Source organism: Cupressus sempervirens, chromosome 3, assembly GCF_028749045.1.
Source record: "Cupressus sempervirens isolate cs-2001-9-10 chromosome 3, ASM2874904v1, whole genome shotgun sequence".
Taxonomy (NCBI): domain Eukaryota; kingdom Viridiplantae; phylum Streptophyta; class Pinopsida; order Cupressales; family Cupressaceae; genus Cupressus; species Cupressus sempervirens.
In genome coordinates this window covers 451,443,320-451,463,932 of record NC_143120.1, presented here as the reverse complement: position 1 = coordinate 451,463,932, position 20,613 = coordinate 451,443,320, and the positions used below count along the sequence as shown (strand labels likewise).

General features: G+C 38.0%; 1 protein-coding gene across 3 annotated transcripts in view; it reads right to left on the bottom strand.

Moving 5' to 3' along the window:
* LOC149567020 (alpha/beta-Hydrolases superfamily protein) overlaps window positions 1-20,613 on the bottom strand; it is a 106,128-nt gene that overhangs the window by 45,632 nt on the left and 39,883 nt on the right. For all 3 annotated transcript variants that reach the window (XM_089820226.1, XM_089820228.1, XM_089820227.1), the window contains exon 5: window positions 5,297-5,392. In XM_089820226.1, the coding sequence (XP_089676352.1) occupies window positions 5,297-5,392 (96 nt within the window). The remainder of the gene's footprint in view (window positions 1-5,296; window positions 5,393-20,613) is intronic.

Sequence of the window (20,613 nt, the reverse complement as noted above, 5' to 3'; positions counted from 1 at the left end):
GTGGTGACCCTAGTAGAGACAAGGGCCAAAGCCTCTTTCAGAGTTGAGGGGTAGTGATGCGGAGGATTTTTAAAGCCTTTAAAAAATCAATACACAGCTTTAGGCTTCACATGCATGCATGCAGATTTCATCAAATGTGTAGAAATTTAATGAAATGAGGGTCAACACATGAGGATGTTACCCATTTTAATCTTCAAAAACATTTCAACCTAGATTTCCTCCAAAATAAATAAACATGCAGTACACAAAACAAACTTGCAACTAATTTGGATTCTCCAATGGCTGACAGATACCATGGAAGGATCTATAGAAAACCTCCATGCAAAAGCCACTCTCACAGAAACAGAGTTTCGGCCTACAGTAAAATGAAATGAGACTGATTTACAAATTTCAGAAATACAAAAGATTTAAACTTTTGTTGAATGACTTTTAGAACAAGATAGAGGACATGCATGTAAATTGAAAGAAACTCCAGAGAAAATGCAAGAAAATTCAAAACTAGATTCTATTCACTTTCTCCCAAAAATCTCCCCTTACAATATGCACTCCTTTCTCCTTTTGAAAAATCCTTCTAATGTAACTCCCGAGAAGCCATCATAGCTTTCTTGTGAAAATTATATTTTGAATGCCAACATATGATGCTTTAGGAATAGATCATTTTCTTCATTTTGATTTTTGACATAAAACATTTTCGAAAACTAAAGACTTTTAACACACCCAAAAGATATTAAAATTAACTAAACCAATGTCCCAAGTGGATAGTGTTGGCTAGGCTTATAAGAATACCACCTAAACATTTCCGCCACATGGATAAAAGGACTTTATTTAAAACTAAAAACTTACACACTCACAATGTTTTAAAACTAAATAGAAAACTATGTGAACTGCTGAAAACTAGCTTTGTGCCCCTGCACCAGGTAGAGATCCCAAGAGATTCAAGGGGCAGTGCCCTGAGTGAGGATCTAGGGGTAGAGCCTCCAATAAGATAAAGAGGCAATCCCCCTCACAAGGTCTCCAGGTAACCATCCAAGAAAATTCCCTATCAAAATACAAGGACTTTGAGACCACACAAACCTTCATGACGCACGCATTCTCATAAATTTATCACTCTGTTTTATACAACGCTAGGTCATTATTTCTAAATCTTGGGACTGATCTGGAATGAGGCTTTAATATCTGTTTATAAACAGCGGTAAATAGGTTATGAATAAATGATCAATGTTGGATGTATTGTTTTCCATCTTTCAAATGATTTTGGATGAAAATTGTTCAAAATCATAAGAAACATTTATCAAAGCACGACAATTAGAAAATCTTCAAACAAGTTTGCACAAGAACATTGGTGCAGGGTCACAAAGTTAATTTTCAGCGGTTCACATAGTTTTCTATTTAGTTTTAAAACATTGTGGATGTGTTCAGTTTTAAAATATTGTGGGTGTAAGCTTTTAGTTTTAAGTAAAAGTCCTTTTATCATGTGGTAGAAATGTTTAGGTGGTATTCTTATAACCCTACCCAACATTATCCACTTAGGACATCAGTTTAGTTTATTTTAATATCTTTTGGGTGTGTTAAAAGTCTTCAGTTTTCAAAAATGTTTTATCGCAAAAATCAAAATGAAGAAAATGATGAATATTCCTAAATCATCATGTGTTGGCATTCAAAATATAATTTCCACAAGAAAGCTATGATGGCTTCTTAGGAGTTACATTAGAAGAATTTTTCAAAAGGAGAAAGGAGTGCATATTTTTGGGAGAAAGTGAATAGAATCAAGTTTTGAGTTTTCCTGCATTTTTTCTGGAGTTTCTTTCAATTTACATGCATGTCCTCTATCTTGTTCTAAAAGTCATTTAACAAAAGTTTAAATCTTTTGTATTTTTGAAATTTGTAAATCAGTCTCATTTCATTTTACTGTAGGCCGAAACTGTGAAAGTGGCCTTTGCCGGGAGGTTTTCTAAAGATCCTCCCATGGTGTCTGCCAGCCATTAGAGGATTCAAATTAGTTGTAAGTTTTTTTTGTACTGTAGGTTTATTTATTTTGGAGGAAATCCAGGTTGAAATGTTTTTGAAGATTAAAATGGGTAACATCCTCATGTGTTGACCCTCATTTCGTTAAATTTCTACACATTTGATGAAATCTGCATGCATGCATGTGAAACCCAAAGTTGTGTATTGATTTTCTAAAGATTTTAAAAACCGTCTGCATCAAACATTGGGAAAAGTGCAAAGTTTTGGCACAAGAAATCAATTTGGGTAATTACACATGTTCTTACAATATTGTCATATGCATTCTCACGAAAGATTCCTTCATCTTGAAGGTTATTTGTACATCCATTGTGCCCTCTATAAGTACAACTGCATCAACTCTCTCTCTCCCTCTATCTCTCTCTCTCTCTCTCACACACACACACACACATACATTATTACAAGTGTCTTCCTTATTTCATATCATTTTGTTTGAAACTTAATAATCATGGCCTCTCTCTCTCTCTCTCTCTCTCACACACACACACACATTACTACGAGTGTCTTCCTTATTTCATATCATTTTATTGGAAACTTGATAAGCATGGCCTCTCCCTCCCTCTCTCTCTCCCTCCTTGTGTCTTCCTTATTTCATATCATTGGTTTGAAACTTGATAATCATTGCCTCTCTCTCTTTCTCTCTCTTCTTGTTATTAAAAGTGTCTTCCTTATTTCATATCATTTGATTTGAAAGTTGATAATTGTGGCCTTTAGATCTAGTCCTTTCAGCAAGGATTTCCAGGTTTCACTATAAAATTCTTAGGCCTCTTCAAAGAAGGCGTCAGATCTAGTCTCCTTGAGATATCTTATTTCAAAACACCATCAAATCAACATTCTCTAATAACCTTCACTTTTGGATGTTCAACATTGTTAATCTACATCAGATCAGCACTACAACTACTTGCCAACCAGTAGCTTTCCAAATATGCATTTATATTCCATTCATCGTGCTGATTTTTTCCATGCAACAAGCTATCTCGTAGTGTCAATTTTTCCTAGCAAAAGCATCCTGTCAAACCAATTCTTACACCATCTAATTTATTCTTTAAGAGATTTACAGATATTGGTCACATAAAAAAATTCCAAGCAGTATTAAGGGATCTACTATCTTGACAATTTGACCACCTAGAACTTCTGTATGATTATTTTTTACAATAACTATTCATGCAAAAAAAAAATCCATATCTTACAATTTAAATGTGATCTGAAATGACTCCAAAAGATATAAGGGAATCTCCACTAAAATCGGAAAGTATATGCAATGTTGAGCAAATCCTCGTTGGTAATATTGTCATTCTTGAATTAATGCTGACCTTTCAAAATAAGAACATGATCACACTAACTTGAGATTTGATGAACATGTTCCAAATCAGCATTGTGCAAAATCTGTAACAGACACAATTATATGACGCCTTTACAATGCTTCAGCCTATCAACTTGGTTGTCTACATAATCAACTTGGAACCATTGAGAAGATTTGAGGAAATGGATTCATGCAAATCGAGAAATTTGAGCCTTTTGACTATCAACAATGCAGAAACATTTCCACCAATTAAAAAAAGCATTATTAACAGAGTCATCTTCTTTAGCTGTTCTATTCAAATGGTAAGTTCATGAGTTACATGTGAGAAATGTCTTTTTTTAATGGTATCTTCACAAAATAATTCTCTATCTGGAACAGGCCCCTGGATATGCAAAAAACAGCAGGGAACACTTTGCTTACCACCTGATAAAAGGCTTTGTATTTGAAAGACTCCCAACCCTTGCTTTTCATATTTAATCTGTATTTTATTTTTTTCCTGGGATAAAATAAAATGAAAAAGTTATCTTTATCTATAGAGGACTTAATTTCAGAGTTCTTCTGAAGATACAAGCTTTATATCAGAGTTTTTCTTGGTTAGTTCATAACCTCTATTTGCATGTCAATAGCTTTATCATCACAAGGAATGGTTTAAGATCTCAAGGATGAATTGACGAAAAATGTTAAGATTTCATCTATTGGATGACTCTATTATTATCTCAAAGTAGAATGGCAGGATACTCATCTCATAGCCAAAATAATGCACCTGGGAGATCCTGAGGAAACTTGGAATGGAAATTTATGAGAATACATCAATCCCGATGCAGTCAGTAATAGAATTACCAGCTGAAACCAATCAATTGTGTTTTGTATAGACAACTAGTTGGTATCCTAATTTATCTCACTACAATCAGATCGATATAACTTATTCACTTGAAATGGAATTCATAATCATGTCAGAACCCAAGCAATCATTGGATAGCTGCAAGTGAATCTGAAGAAGTTTTTTAGGTAATTTTCAGTATCAACTTTTGTTTGTTCATAGCAACAACTTCATTTCCGATGATTTCTGTCACATTCAGATTGGGCAGACTGCACAGATAACAGAAGGCTTGGTACTGGATGGTGTTCAATCTTGAATCGGCTTTAATATCCTGCATGAGTAAGGAGCAACCAAATGTAAATCTCTAATAACTAAAAACATATTATAAATCTACAGTTGCAGCAACATGTGAAACCATCTGGTTCAGAAGGTTTCATAGAGATTTTATTATTTTAATCACCAGCCAGAAAAGTTAATCAGGCTCAAGATGTGATAATCAGTGTTTTTAATGCAGCTAAGAGCCCCGTGTATCAGACCTATTATATCATATAAAATCTATCATAGAAAGAGTTCTAAACAGACATTAACATATTATAAGAACAGATATTAGACTTGTGACTGAGGTTTGCCCAAACAAACAACTCAATGAATTCATATTGGGTGGATTGCTTGAAAATCACTTTGGTTTTCATTTTAATCTTTGGTTACAAAAACAAAACAGAGTTGCAATCAAGGAGCTTGGGATAGTTCTTAAAAAGCTTAGATCACAGAAGAATCAGGTGACAACTAGAATATAAACATTGGGTAAGAATCCATTTCTTCATCCTAGGACAAAGCATGTGACAAAAAAATCAAAGGGGCTATTAAGCCAATCCTTGTCCAGTTATTAAAGCCTTATTTATTACATTACAGCAATGAACAGTTTATTAATGATGTAGAGAGTTTTATGTCATCTTAAATAATGTCTCAAATAGTCATGAATTATAACAGTTGCTCGAGAAATTGTGCATTAAAATTACTTTTCCATTGTCAATGGACATATGACAGCATTGTTCTTTCCTCTTCTATCTTTTATGCCATGCATCTCAGTAAAACACTAGGATGTGATATATAAACAAGCATTTATATAGTTTTACACAGATAGAACTTACAGCTTCAGGGTAGCACACCGCAAAATCTACTGTCGCAGCGGCGCCAAGGCTTGGTCCAACCAAAGCCATAGGCCTTTTGATGTATCTTCTCCAAAACTGTTACGAAGATTGAAATTTAAACTCACTAAAGATCAAATCATATAATTAATAGCTTGTTTGAAACTAAGTAATTCAGAATATAAACATTGGACAATAAATGACTAAAGCCTAAAGGTGAACAGAAATTTTCAATATAGTAATATTAAACATAAATATTATGTTGAATGATTAAAGGTGAGGAGAAATTTTGAGCTTACCAAAATAAGATATAGACGTCATGTTGAATGACTAACAGTTGTCAGAAGTCAAGCAAAAAAGTCAAAGCCACAAATGTATCTTCATAAATAATTTGTAAAAGTTGCAAATTCTTAAACTTTATTCATTTGTCTTTAATACCAATTTTTAAAGTAGTATAAAAGCACAAAATTTCAGCTATGGTAGTTGCTGTACATAAAGAATATCATGCCAATGGATGACCAAATGTAGGTCAATGAGACTCAAGAGAACAGTAGCATACAAAAGGAATCCCGAAGAGAAAAGAGCAGCCACAAAGGAAAATTGAACAATATTAAGTAACACAACTTGGACTAGAAATTGTGAAATTGCTATTGCCTTCATCAATCACTGTGAAGGGGCCAAAGCAACAATAAGAATGATGCAATCAATGATAGAAAAGGATGTAAGTTGTAAAGAGAAACAACAAAATAAATAGGCTCATGGAAGACACCATTAAAGAGTGGCAAAAAGAAACATACACTTCCTAACCTTCCAAATTTCTAAACAAAATGATAAAATCCATGGGTATCCATGCATTACACTTTCAGTATTACTCAAAATGTTTTTTAGAGTAAACTTTATTGGAAAGAAAATATCTTCCTTGGATAATTTATAAGACTCAATATACCTTACCATGGGTTACAGGCCTAAGAGAGCCTACATAAAAACCGAGTTTCTTGCTTGTGTGGATGAAAACCCATTCAACCTATTAGGTGGATTCAATACAGAATTCACATTGAGTTTATAGATAGGTTTAGGAATCTCTTTAAGCTGATTCCCAAGACCCAAGGTACAAAGAGTTCAAGATTAAATCAAATGGTCTCTTAAGGTGCTAAGGGAAAATGTATGGACCTGATTCCTCAAAGTTAAGAAAATTAGTTTTGAAGGAACTACATTCAACACCATACTCAAGGCACCCAAGTGTTACCAAGCTGGAATGAAGGTGGCATTTACTAGATTTGTGGCAAGTTGTCTCACATACCAGAGAGTAAAGGTTGAACACCAACATCTGGTAAGGTTGTTGCAATTGCACAACATTCCAAATTGGAAGTGACAAATCATTAGTGTGGATTTTGTCCGAGGCTTATCAATGTCAAGAGATGGATATAATGCCATGATGTAACAACTAGTCTTGCTCCTACCCTAGCTTCCTCTAGGGTCACCTTAGGTCTTCCACTTGACCTAATAAGGTTTCTAGTTACCCTATTCTCCTTAGGATCCTAACAATGAGGACCTACGCCATTCAACTAGTGCACACCAATTAGTAAGAACAATTCTCCATCACCATTCCCTAAGCTTGATTTAGCCTTTGCACTTCTCCACACAAAACTCCAACCAACCCCAACAACTCAGTGAGACTCCAAATGGAGGAATAATCATCTAGGAAGGCATTTGGATTCCCTTCATGGTCCACAACCATAACCAAACTCGAAACGCTAATCAAGTTCCAAAAAGCATGCAAGATTACACAAAAATACTTGTAATAGGGCTCATAGCAATTAGCCCTCCTAATGAAGAAAATCCCAAATAGCTTGCAAAACTCCTTAACAAGGGGGTGAACTAATTCTTGATCCTAATACCCTTTTCAAAGATCTTAAGGATTATGGTGGTCTTGGGTCCCAACCAGTCCGTACAGTACAGCCACAAATTAAGCCTAAAAATCAGGAGTCACAAGGTAACTGAACCAGTCTTGAAAGAAACAAATTTTAGCCCCCATGGAACGTTCACCAATGCCTCCCATAGAGTTTGGGGCTTCTCCACACGTGCTACTACCTTCCACAAACTTTGATTGAAGCAACCTATACCTTCAATCCCACTTATCAGCTTTGCATTGGACTGTGATCCCAAGCCATGCATCACTAGCTCGCCTAGGGCATCACCATAAAAATGCTTGCCTTGCTTCCCAGGGTTCCTCCTTAACTGTACAATATGTACAAGGACTCATCTCCCAAATCCCACGCAGCCGTACAGATCCTACAATGGGAAAGAGAGTTATGACTGCATTTTGCTCAAGCACTTGATTCAGAACAGCAGGGTAACAGAATACAAAACAATTTATTCAAGCAACTAAAACCTCACAAAAACACAAACTAAAACTGTACAGAAACACAAATCGAACTCCTTTAACACTTTTGAACACTACAGATCCAAATTCAATCCATTCAAATGCCAAGATTCTCAAAAACATAAAACTGTAACTATAAACTTCCAACTGTTCAATTGTTCAGTGCATACACACAGAATTTGCTCAAACTTCCAACCTTGTCAAAAGGTCGAGGATGACCTTATAAACACATCCCAACTCCTATCCTAATTGTTTCAGACAATTATTTACTCCTAACTACAAAGTTGCTCAAATGCAACGAAAAGTTGTCAATGTTGTTTAGAGCAATTTTTACTCTTTGAGTGTTTAACCCTCAAACTTGCTCCAAAGGTTGCCAAACCTTGCCAAAAGCATTAAATGGATGTAAAACATGTAAGAAGGCCCTAAAAACACTTATTTGACCACTCTACCCTTCTAAACACAAAGATGCTCATTTAGACCTCATTAAGCAACTATGAGCAATTTAGACCTCATTAGGCTTTCACACCTTAACCTCACCTCAACCTTGGATTAGGTTAACCCTATTATTCATCTAGTGGTGTGGCTAGCACCACCACAAGCAAAAATATCCTAGGAGCCCTAGGCCTTCCATGAGCCCACCTAGGTGCCCCTGCACCATGCCATATTAGTGCTAGCGGACAGATTGACTAAAGTAGCTCATTTTATACCAGCAAATTCAACAGATCTGGCACCCACCATAGCACGAAAATTTGTTTAGAAAATTATCAAATTACATGGAATTATAGAGATCATCTCAAATGGAGATGCCAAAATGACATCAACTCCAAGGACCTTGTTGAATATATGTTCGACATATTATCCAAAGACAAAAATGGTAAAAAATTGATAAGACAAAGAGTAAGCCAAGTTTTGGAGGATCCCTTGAGAGTGTACTACATAGATCAACAATAGAAGTAGAAGAATTACCTACCAACTAGTAGAGTTTTCTTAGAATAATTCCTACTTGTAGCATACTAAATTAATATAGTAAATTATAGCGCAATTTTCAAAAAATAAAAATAAATTAAAATTTTCACCTTTCCATTAATTATAACTAAAATGAAATTGCTTCTCTTTCACATGATTGTGAAAAGCTATTCCCAAACTAAATTTACTTCTTTTCAAGTGAATGGAAATAATAAGCATTAACAAATAAAACTGCCCTCAAATGAACATGAGTATAACTAGACATAATCAAGTGCTTTCTTATTAAGTTGAATATGACTATATAACAAGAACTGAATATTACCAAACAACAACTTCAATTCCTAATCTATTAAAGAAACGCATGTACATGAGAGAGAAGAGCATTATTGTTCTTTCTTCCATTCTAGAGATCTTGCATCCTTCTTGACATAGTGAGACATGGAGAGCATCATCAGGCAGTTTACCTCCCAAACATTGACCAACGGTCCTCCACACAACTTCCTTTCAAAAGTAATTTGCATATTAAGGAAAGACCACAAGACAAGATATTGCTTGCAGAAATATTTGTGGATGATATCATCTTTGAAGGACATGAGATGTTATCCAAATCATTTGCTGAAGAAATGAGGAAAGAATTTGAAATGTCTATGTTTAGAGAAATTAAATTATTGGTGAGTCTAAAGTTCATCAAATGAAGGATGGCATTTTAATCACTCTGTCAAAGTACATCAGGGAAACATTGAAAGAATTTGGAATGGAAGATTCCAAACCAATTGGAACACCTATGTCTACTAGACATAAACTTTCAAAGAATAATAATTCAAAAGAGATAAATCAAACTACTTACAGATCAATGATTGGGAAACTTCATTATGTGGTACACACCAAACCTGATATTGCATTAGCAGTTGGCATAGTTGCAAGATTTTCTACTAATCCTAAAGAAAATCACATGATGGCAGTTAAGATGATTCTGAGGTACCTAAAAGGAATTGAAAAATATGGTTTATGGTATAAGAAAGGTAGAAATCTTGAGTTAAGAGCCTTTACTAATGCAAATTAGGCAGGAAGCATTGATGGCAGAAAAAGCACCAATAAAGGAGCATTCTTTCTTGGAAAGAGATTAGTATCTTGGACAAGCAAGAAGCATAATTGTATTTCTCAATCTACAGTAGAGGCAGAAGATGTTTTTGCAGCAATCAATTTTTCTAACATAATATGGATCAAGCAATTAATGTCAAGAATGAAGGAGGAAATCAAGGAACCAATGGTTATCTATTGTGATAACACAAGTGCAATCAATATATCCAAAAATCCTATGATGCACACATTGCAATCAAGTATCATTTCTTAAGGGAATTGGTTCAAGACAAAGAGGTGAGATTGGAATATGTGAACACCAAGGAGTTGATAGTAGATATATTTACTAAGGCTTTACCTAAGGATGCATTTATGTATTTAAGAGGTAAGCTAGGGGTTATTCCCCTATCTGATGCAAAAGATAGTGAGGCATCAACCAAGCTCCATTAAAGATCTATCAAGTTGATAAGTATTGTCACACTTCAGGTGTGAGATGTAGAGCATATTGCATATGAATCAATACAAAAGGTACATAGAAACTTCAAAGTTTGTATTCTTCGGCATTTGATGTCAACGAGGGAGTGTTCAGTAGTGTCAACAAGGGAGAGTTGCAAGGGAGAGTTGAAGTCAAAAAAAAAGAGGGAGAGTTTTGTATTCAGTTGATGGAATCTATAGCAAAGAGGGAGAAAATGACAAAAGTCCATAGCAAATTAATGATAGATGTAAGAGGGAGAATTCAATGGAAGCAGCCAAGACAAATCCAAGCAGAATCTCAGAGGGAGTTGATCTAGATGAGAATCAGAATGAAACTAAGGATATTATTCAATTGCTCATACTTTTATCAGATTATGTTGACATGTTGTGTTGTCATCAATGCCAAAGAAGGAGTTTGTTGGAAATAATTCTTCAATTGTATGTTGTCATTGATGTTACACAAATGTCAGTATTAATCGAGCAATGAAGGACTGGCAATATTAACCTTGCATATCTCAGTATTGACCGAGCAGTCAAGTAATGAAGACACTTCAGTACAAACCAAGCAGTTGGTTAATGAAGGATATCCTGCTTGTAGTATTGACCAAGTGATTGGGCATCAAGGCACTCACATTTGCCTAATATTTAATTGATTGAGGCGGACTATTTGGATGCTTACTGATTATTTGGAAGGATATTCAAGTCGACTTGACAAAGCCTATGATATATAAGAAAGGTCAAGTTGTGAAGATAGAATGTATAAGTGGAATATAAAATAAAGATGGATATGTGAGCGAAACAAAAGGCAGAGCAGGAAAGTAAGGAAGATAAGTTGAAAAGAACATCTGATCAATAAGGATCCGAAGATCAAGCTAGAATAGAGATTTAAATCTGCACAGATAGTTGCTTCATAAATCAAGTCAAATTGTTATTACCTTCTAGCCATTGTAGCAGTAAAAAAATCTCTTAATATAGTTGACTTAACAACCATATTGTAAATCCTCTAACAAGGTGACATTTCAAGACTGAAGTGTTTAAAGACCTCTAATCAGGCCACTCCTAACAAGGTGATCTAAATCTTCTAGCAAGTTCATACTTAATAGTATGTATTGTAACCTATAACAGGGTTGGCTCCTAACAGGGCTCACTTCAAAAGAGTGAAAAAAATTGTAACTAGTTGCATGGTGAATTTTCCAAATTGGGTTTCCACGTTAAATCTTGGTGTCATCTATGTTCATGTTATTTGCTTATGCTTTATGTTTCTACAATTAAGTTACTAAAGGCTAAAACAGATTAATAATCATAAGATTGCTTTGTTAACCAAGTGACAGTAATATTCTAGTGTTAACCGAGTTGGACAATATTGCATTATCAATGAAAAGTTTGATTTGACATCAAATCAAGAGAAAGGGAATTGTTTTTGTGGTAACTGATTCACCCCTCCCCTCTCAGTTACACTCTTCATTTCCAACAATTGGTATCAGAGCATTTGGTGCTTGCAGGAAAGGTTTCAAGGACCTAAGCTAAAGATCAGGATGTCATACAGAAGGGAGATTCCTAAGCTTAGCAGCGACAACTTTTCAATATGGCAAGAGTTGATGAAGCTGCACCTATCAAGCATTAGCGATATCGATCTGTTCTACTTGGAAAACAAATATGTGCCACCACCTAGACATATGACAATGGAGCAAATGAAAGAGGCAAAGGATCACAATATAATGATGATCGATATAGCTTCTTTTCTCAACTATTTTGAATTTGACGAGGTTAAAGATTGTCCTACTACATTTGAAATGTGGGAAAAACTGCAAAGAGTCTATGGAGGTAATGGCAATTTGCAAAGAGCCAAGGCAGAAAGTGTAAGAGGCAAGTTTGATCGAATGAAAATGAAAGAAGGTGAGAACATTGTCCAATACAGTTAAAGAATTAAAAACAGTGTGAGTGCAATCAAAGTTGCAGGAGGAGACATAAATGATGAGACAGTGGTCAGTAAGGTACTAAGAACTCTTCTTCCTATTTATGCAGTTAGAGTTTCAACAATTCAAGAAATGAGATGCAATCCTAAAAATAAAATAACCTTGGATGCGCTTGTGGGAAGATTAATTGCTTTTGAGTTGGATAACTTTGACAACTATGCTCCTACTTCTAGCAACCTTGAATCTACATTCAAATCCAAACTAAACCTTGGCAGAAAAGGAGGAAACTCAAAAGCAAAATAGGTTGATAGTGATGAAGAAGATGATTCAGATAAAGACCTTGAAATCATTGAAGCTCTACTTTCAAAAAAAGTATCAAAAGGGAAAGGAGAATTCAGAGGAAAAATTCCATTGATTTGTTTCTCATGTGAAGAGGTTGGTCATATTGTTGCAAGATGTCCAAACAAAGAAGATAAAGATGAGAAAAGAAATAATAAGTTCAAAGGCAAGAAAGACTTCAAGAGCTACAAGGACCACAAAGATAGAGGTAAGAAATCTTGTTACATTGCTAAAGATTCTGATAGTGATGATAATGAAGAAGTAGTTTACATTGCTATTAAGGATTGTTAGCCGACTGGATGGTTCCGGCGGTGTTCCTGTAGCCGACGGTCTGGCGGTGTTTCTGTAGCCAACGGTCCGGCAGTGTTTTTGTAGCCAACGGTCCGGCAGTGTTTCGGTATTCCGTAGCCGACGGTCCGGCGGTGTTTCGGTATTCAGTAGCCGACGGTCCGGCGGTGTTTCGGTATTCCGTAGCCGACGGTCCGGCAGTATTTTGTATTCTGTAGCCGACGTCGTCGGTAAATAGTTTGTAACGGATAGAATAATTGTGGCCGACAGACTCCTTCGGGAAGGTTCGGGAGTAGTATTTATATCCCGTTTGGGATCATTGTAAATCATCATTCACTTACTATTGCGAATATTATGCTACTGTTCTGCTGTTACTTTCTGTATGCGTTCATTCTCTTTATCTTTACGCTAAACATTTGGCGCCGTTGCCTTATGAATCTGGAAGGTGGGAGGAATGAAGATTAATGCCAAATCAGCTTAACAAGGATCGAAATAAGGCGAAGGGACAAGATGGAATCCGTATTGCGCAAGAGAATTTAATTCTAGCACAGCAAGCCGAACGCCGACGGAGATTTCAGCAGATTGTCGACGAAAACCGAAGTGCGGAGGAATTGTTGGAGGAGACTCGGCAGCGAGTGGAATTGGTGGAAGAAGCACGGGAGGAGTTCTTGAAATTGTGTTCGCCAAGGGAAGAAAATTCAGACAGGAGAGCATCAACTCGCACGGCTCGCGGTGCCGACGGAGCACGAGCGTGGAGTGACCTCTTCGGCCAAGATAGACTTCCGCGGGAAACAATTTCGGAGGATCCTCCATCTTCACCAAGGGTTGCAGCTGTCGACACCTCCGGTGTGGGAGTACAGACTGCCGGTGTGGGAGTACCGACCACTGTAGGAGTGCAGACCTCCAGAGTTATGGCGGGACCCAAAGAAAAATTACCGAAATTTGAAGGCGATGGTACAGCCGACCCTCTCCGACATTGTAAGACATGTGAGACGATCTGGCGGGCAAATGGAATCACAGATGCCGACGAATGGGCCAGGCACTTTCCGGCAACCCTACGGGGTGTCGCGATTGATTGGTTTTCGGATATGGATCCACAGAAGCTGGATACATGGGATAACATTAAAAACGAGTTCTTGGCGGAATTTAAACTCTTACGGGATGATAATGAAATCGTAGCGGAAATTTTCAATACCAAGCAAGGGAAGCACGAAACTGTCCGTGTCTATGCCAGGAGATTAAAAGACTTAGTAAACAAAATGGAAAGCAAGCCAGCGGACGGATTGCAGAAAAGGTGGTTTGTGGACGGCCTACGCTCGAAGTTGCGGAGGAAAATGAAAATTGTGCCACCGTCATCATATGTGGACGCATATAACAGAGCACTGGACCTTGAGAGTGCACAGAAGACAAAGAAGAAGAAAACCAGCTCCTCTGACTCTGATGATGATGAATCCACTCGAGATGATAGTAGCGACGACGAAGGCAGCAGCAAGAAGGTTCGTGCCCTACAGAAGGATATGGTTCGCATGATGAAGGAATTTAAAAACATGCAGAAGGAGCCAAAAGGCAGTGAACTGTGGTGCACGGAATGTAAGACCGACGGTCATACTAAGGGATCGTGCCCGAAGAACCAATTCTGCGACATCTATCAGATCATGGGCCATTCGACAAAGGACTGTCCTTTTAACATGAAGACAAGAGGATCTCCGCAGGTGCTTCTTACGCAGCAGGCTTCCCCGTCGGGCAATAACGGAAATGCAAACATTGATGGTGCCACACCCGGAGGGTATAGGAATAATAGCAGAGGGCAAAATACCAACAATGCAAATAATAACAATAATAATGGAGGCCGGAGTCGAACCCAATATGATGCAAACGGACGGCCGATCGTTCAATGTCGAGCGTGTAATTTGTGGGGTCATTTTGCGCGGGATTGTACAGCGGCAAACACACCGAAATTATTATGCAGATGGTGCGGACCCGGCGATCACGAAGATTCCAAGTGTCCAAAGGCTGGAGTAAATTTGATCACTGTCGGCACGGATGTAGAGGAGGTTCTGGCAATTACACGGAGGCAAGCGGAGGAAAAGAGAAAAGTGGGGGAAGTGCAGGCGGACATTGCAAAGGCATCGTCGCCGGAAACATCTCAGTTGAAGGACATCACTGGCACCTTGGCAAAGAACTTCGCAGAACAAAGCATTGTACGACAGATCTTACAAACGGAGATACCGGTCAAGATAAGTGACCTCCTTCTCACAATGCCCCAGTTACGGACGGCTATTCTGAATCATACACCGTTTTCAAACGCACCGGAGGAAACAAGAAGGAATAGTAGGGAAGTAATGGCAACAGACCCAATGCTGCTGGCACTCACCTCCGGACGGCATCCGGCGATCGTCGAGATGGGGATTTTGGGAAATGTTTTGACAGAGACAATTGTTGACGGAGGGTCCGGCGTGAATGTGTTGCCGGAGGATACTTGGAAGAAGTTGGGAAAACCGACATTGTGGCCACCTGCATTTCAGTTGCTCACGGCAGACCAACATGGAATCAAACCGTTGGAAATTCTGAAAGCGCAACCGGTAACAATTGGTACGCAACCATTTTTATTGGATTTTGTAGTCATTCCATTAAAAAGAAAAGGCTATGATGCTATTCTGGGACGGGATTGGTTGGTGCAAGCAAAAGTACAACATGATTGGAAACGCAATACCCTATCAATGGAGCGCGGAGGCAAAAGATTCATAATTGACCTGCATACGCAAATGGTCGGTGAGGAGGCAGCATTGTCAGATTCTGACAGTGAAGGCGAAAGTGATGATGAAGGACAGAGGAGAATGGAACCGGATGAAGGAGGAGTATTGAGACTTGACGGAGGATCGAATGACGACGACCTGGACTCGGTTAATGGCCTTTACCACTGGCAAATAGAAGACTACGAACTCTTTCCGAGTTGCAATATGCTAAGGGTCGACGAAGATGAGAAAAAGGAGGAAAATGAATGTCCGGAGGAATGCAGGGAAGTGGAAGAAGGAAAAATTGCCATGGTTGAAGCTGAGGGGAAGAACATACAGTCTCAACACAAAAAAACGAAAGATTCCACTGTCCGGTACATGGTGAATAGACCGCGCGGAAAGAAAAGGTCACACTGCAGCATAAAATTAGTGGAAGGGCACCGACAGCAAGGAAATAATCCAGTTGTGCAACAATCGCAGGCACAGTGGGCAACAGAAGTAGCACAGAATAGACGCAAACTCTGGGATGACAAGCATCTGAGACATAACAGATTCCAGACAAGACAATTAGTACTGAAGTATGATGACCGTAACGAAATCAAGCCGGGCAAACTCAAAGTGCGATGGATTGAACCATATCAAATCCGAGAAATTGGCGACACGGGGACAATGAAATTAGCAACCTTGGACGGACAAGAGATAACTCAGCCAGTTAACGGATCTAAGTTGAAACCATATCGTGTAAGGAAGTACTCCCCGATGGTGAATCCTTCCGTGTCGTCAGTACAACATTCTCTGGCGATGACGTCACTCAGAGGTACTGTTGTTGAGTAATGTATTCTGTTAATAAAAATAAAAATTAAAAAATTAAAAAAAAAAAATTTGAAAAAAAAAAAAAATTTTAAAAAAAATTTTAAAAAAAAAAAAAAAAAAAAAAAAAAAAAAAGCCTGACAGCCCCGCGGACCCCGCGGACTTGAAGTCCCGCGGGCCCCGCGGACTAGAAGTCCCGCGGGAAGGAAGGCCCCGCGGACTTAAAACCCCGCAGATCCGCAGACGGAAAACTTCCACGGCAGTAGCAAGGTAAAACAACCACGATTTATCTTCTCTCAAACAGTTTGGGTGGGCATGTTGAAGAATTTGGTGAAGAATTTGACCAGCAGAAGGCCGCGGGTAGGAGAAGAATGGGTCGCGGGAAGAAAAAAAGGCCGCGGGTAGGAGAAACGAAAGGCCGCAGGGAGAACAGGAAGGCCGCAGGTGATGCAAAGTCAGAGGTTCAGTACTTATAAAGAAAGAAAGAAAAAAAAAAAAAAAAAAAAAAAAACGACGACAAAATCAAGTTGTTCAGAATGAGTGATGGATGATGCCAAAGGGAAGGGGACACATCCGTGGTTGCTAGAAAGAGTGCAGAATTGGCAGATAATAACAGAAATGGTGCGTTCCGTGCATTTTTGTGTAGGTTTCGAAGTGCTAATTTGGTCTTGGCGGCGAGGGGCGCTGCCCCTCGACCCCGCCCTGTACCCCGGGGCGCTGCCCCAGGACCCCGCGAGGGCGCTGCCCCTCGACCCCGCCGGGGGCGTTGCCCCCTGGACCCCCAGTCGTGGCGGATATCAGTCGTGGGAGTCTGACTAGTTGAGAAGAGTTGAAGTTGCTGCAGGCACGGACTTTCTATGTACCAGAGGTAGTGGGAGAAGGTGTTGGCTGTGAGGCTGTCTAGGTGGATGCGTAGAGAGCTCGGGAGGAGCTGATCATCCGGTTGGAGGCAGTGCAGCGACACTTGGCTTAGGGTACCGAGGAATTGAAAACAGAGAAAGCAGCACAGGTGGCTATCAAGGTCAGCTTGAGGAGACAGTATTGTGTTAGCAGAGGCTACAGATGTAACGGGATGAAAGTGATGTGATAGAAGCAGATTTCTCTTGTTGTAGTCACTTTGTTAATGTATTTTGTTTGTTAATTTGTCTCAGATATTTTGTCAGTCGTCAGGAGACGACTTTTCTTTTTGGGGGGGATGGTGTTAGCCGACTGGATGGTTCCGGCGGTGTTCCTGTAGCCGACGGTCTGGCGGTGTTTCTGTAGCCAACGGTCCGGCAGTGTTTTTGTAGCCAACGGTCCGGCAGTGTTTCGGTATTCCGTAGCCGACGGTCCGGCGGTGTTTCGGTATTCCGTAGCCGACGGTCCGGCGGTGTTTCGGTATTCCGTAGCCGACGGTCCGGCGGTAAATAGTTTGTAACGGATAGAATAATTGTGGCCAACAGACTCCTTCGGGAAGGTTCGGGAGTAGTATTTATATCCCGTTTGGGATCATTGTAAATCATCATTCACTTACTATTGCGAATATTATGCTACTGTTCTGCTGTTACTTTCTGTATGCGTTCATTCTCTTTATCTTTACGCTAAACAAGGATGAATCTGATAATGACGAAAATGAAAAGATGGCACTTATCTCTCATGTTAGCAAAAATGATACATGGATCATAGATAGTGGTTGTTCCCATCACATGACTGGTGACAAAACAAAGTTTGAACATTTAGAACACTATGACGGTGGAAGTTTTAGATTTGGAAACAACGAACCATGTTACGTAAAAGGAAAAGGAATCATAGCATTAACTAAAAGAATCAAATGTGAAAATGCTTACTGGGTTAAAGGATTAAGACATAACCTCCTCAGTGTAGCTCAGCTGAACAATATAGGATACAAGGTAGAATTCATGAATGGCAAAGCTAAACTATTAGATGGAAAAGGAAACCTAGTTGGAACTGGCAATCAAACAAAAGGTAACTTGTTTTGCCTAGATCTCACTGAAAGTACATGTTTTCTAGCTTAGATAGAAGAAAGGTGGCTATGGCATAAAAGGATTTGTCATGTTAACTTTGACCCCTACTAGCAATAGCTAAATAAATATCAATGTTAGTCAGAAATGTGTTTCCAACGCTAATGGCCACATTTCATAAATAGAAACAAAAAATGGTTTCGGGGATGGGGAACGACCAAAAACATTTCCAAGCTATCTTTGATCAGACAAAACTATCAAAAATTGTTTCCTATCCATATTGACCATCCCCTAGATGCCTGGAGCCTGCCGGTCCTAGAGACAAAATGGCATTCACGGCGGCACTTTTTAAATGTATTTGTGAGGCCCCACAACCTCATGTAGCCCTAAAAGATATTAAAATATGTTATAATATTAAAGTTCAATTTGTTTCAAATATTTTACTTCGTTTTTACTTGCGTTAGACATACATTGTTTACGTGTTAAAGTCTGCAGAGTAATTTCTGCCATTTCCACAACTTCAACACTAAATAGTGATTATGCACAAAACCAGTAAAGGGTATCAACCATAACTGTTGTATTACACATTATACTTATGCAAAACTCCATAATCATCAAGTATCGATATCATTTTTCTCTTCCTCACATGCAGATTTACTTGAATGACAATGGTGTAAGAGAACAACTATTGCATTCTGATATGCAGATTTCAATGTATGACAGTGACTATAGATGAGCATTAAAGTAGTCTAGTACATAGATTTTAATGATTGGCAATGCCATTATGTGATAGATATCACATTGTTCTATGCAGATCTTCGATAAATATGACTATCCATGATAAGTGTATCAGTCTAAAATGCAATTTTTTAATGAATGTAAATGTTCATATATGGCAGTAGTGCATTCTACTATGCAGCTTCAAATGGATTTTTAAACCTATAGATAAGAAATGTCAGCATTTTAGAATACAGATATTTAAGGTGTGACATTGATTCTTATCAACTTCTTTCTTATTACTGAAAAAAAAATGAATAAAAATGATAACGCAGAAATGCATTGATTCATGATCAATTATTCAATTCCTACGATTGTATTATGCAGAAACTATATTAGCAAGGGATTGGCATGCCTAATCAATTCATCAATGAAGTATTCTTGATATGATGTTGTGAACGATTCAATTCTCCTTAACGATCCTTCTTCCTGCTCATACAACATCTTTTATTGGAGGTTGGATGTGTAATAAGCCTTGCTGGCTCTCACTCAAACTATGCTGAAGAATGAATTTTTTATGTTTTCATGTTGAAGATTATACCTGCCTCTGATTTTTCCATATCTTGAAATAAAGATAATATTGTGTCAACAGTTGGAGAATATATCAATGATAATATTATTTGGAGAGACATGCCATGTGAAGAGTCATGCGTTTAGAAACATGAAGAGGCTTGTATTTGGAAATTAAAGAGACCTAGGTGTAATATAAAGGGTCTCTCAACTCTCTATATATGTAATTGCTTTGTATGTTATACATAACATATCACTATCAAGTGAAAGCATTGTACTCGAAGATTTTTTTAATTATCGATAATGGAGATATTTTTCTGGTGTGATTGGGTTTTTCCCTTTAAGTGGAAGGTTTTTCCTAGGATAATCTCTTATGTTTTTATGCTTCTATATTCTACTTTTCTTATTGTTGCTTATCATTATTTTCAGGGCAAAACCTTAACATTTCAAATATATGCTCTTTTCTTTTTTCAGTATATGAAATATATAACAATGCCTAGAAATTGAAATTACAAATTCTATCTTCTATATTTTATTATGTAACATATTCAAAAGTATTGCAAATATATACAATGAACACATGTGTTTATTGAAATGCAATGAATCTGATAAAAAAAAAATGCAACGTTCGTCTCCAACTAAGATTTAAACACAAATTATCATCCAATGCTAACACTAGCCCTTCCAATATTAACCCGAGCCTTGAATTTGCAAACGCAGCCTTGTAAACGCAATCGCTGCTGCCTTAAAACTGATCGCAGCCCTTCTAGAATCCATGCTAATACCTCTGAGATTCTTAGAGCTCACAACCAGTAATATAACAGAAAAAATGTGCTGCTCCAAAATGATTCAATTCAGCAAAATTAATCCAAACAGCAACAATAAATAGCACAATTCATTGAAAATTAAAAACCAATTCAAAGTGGAAGCAAAGTCTGATAGAAATTCACAATTTCTTCAAGACAAACCCTCAAAACCAACTTCTCCACAAAAATGCAAACAGAGGATATCCAAGAATGATTTCATTTGCAACAGGCCATTGCTCTTATATTAATAAAACAAATCTTCCTTATCACTCCA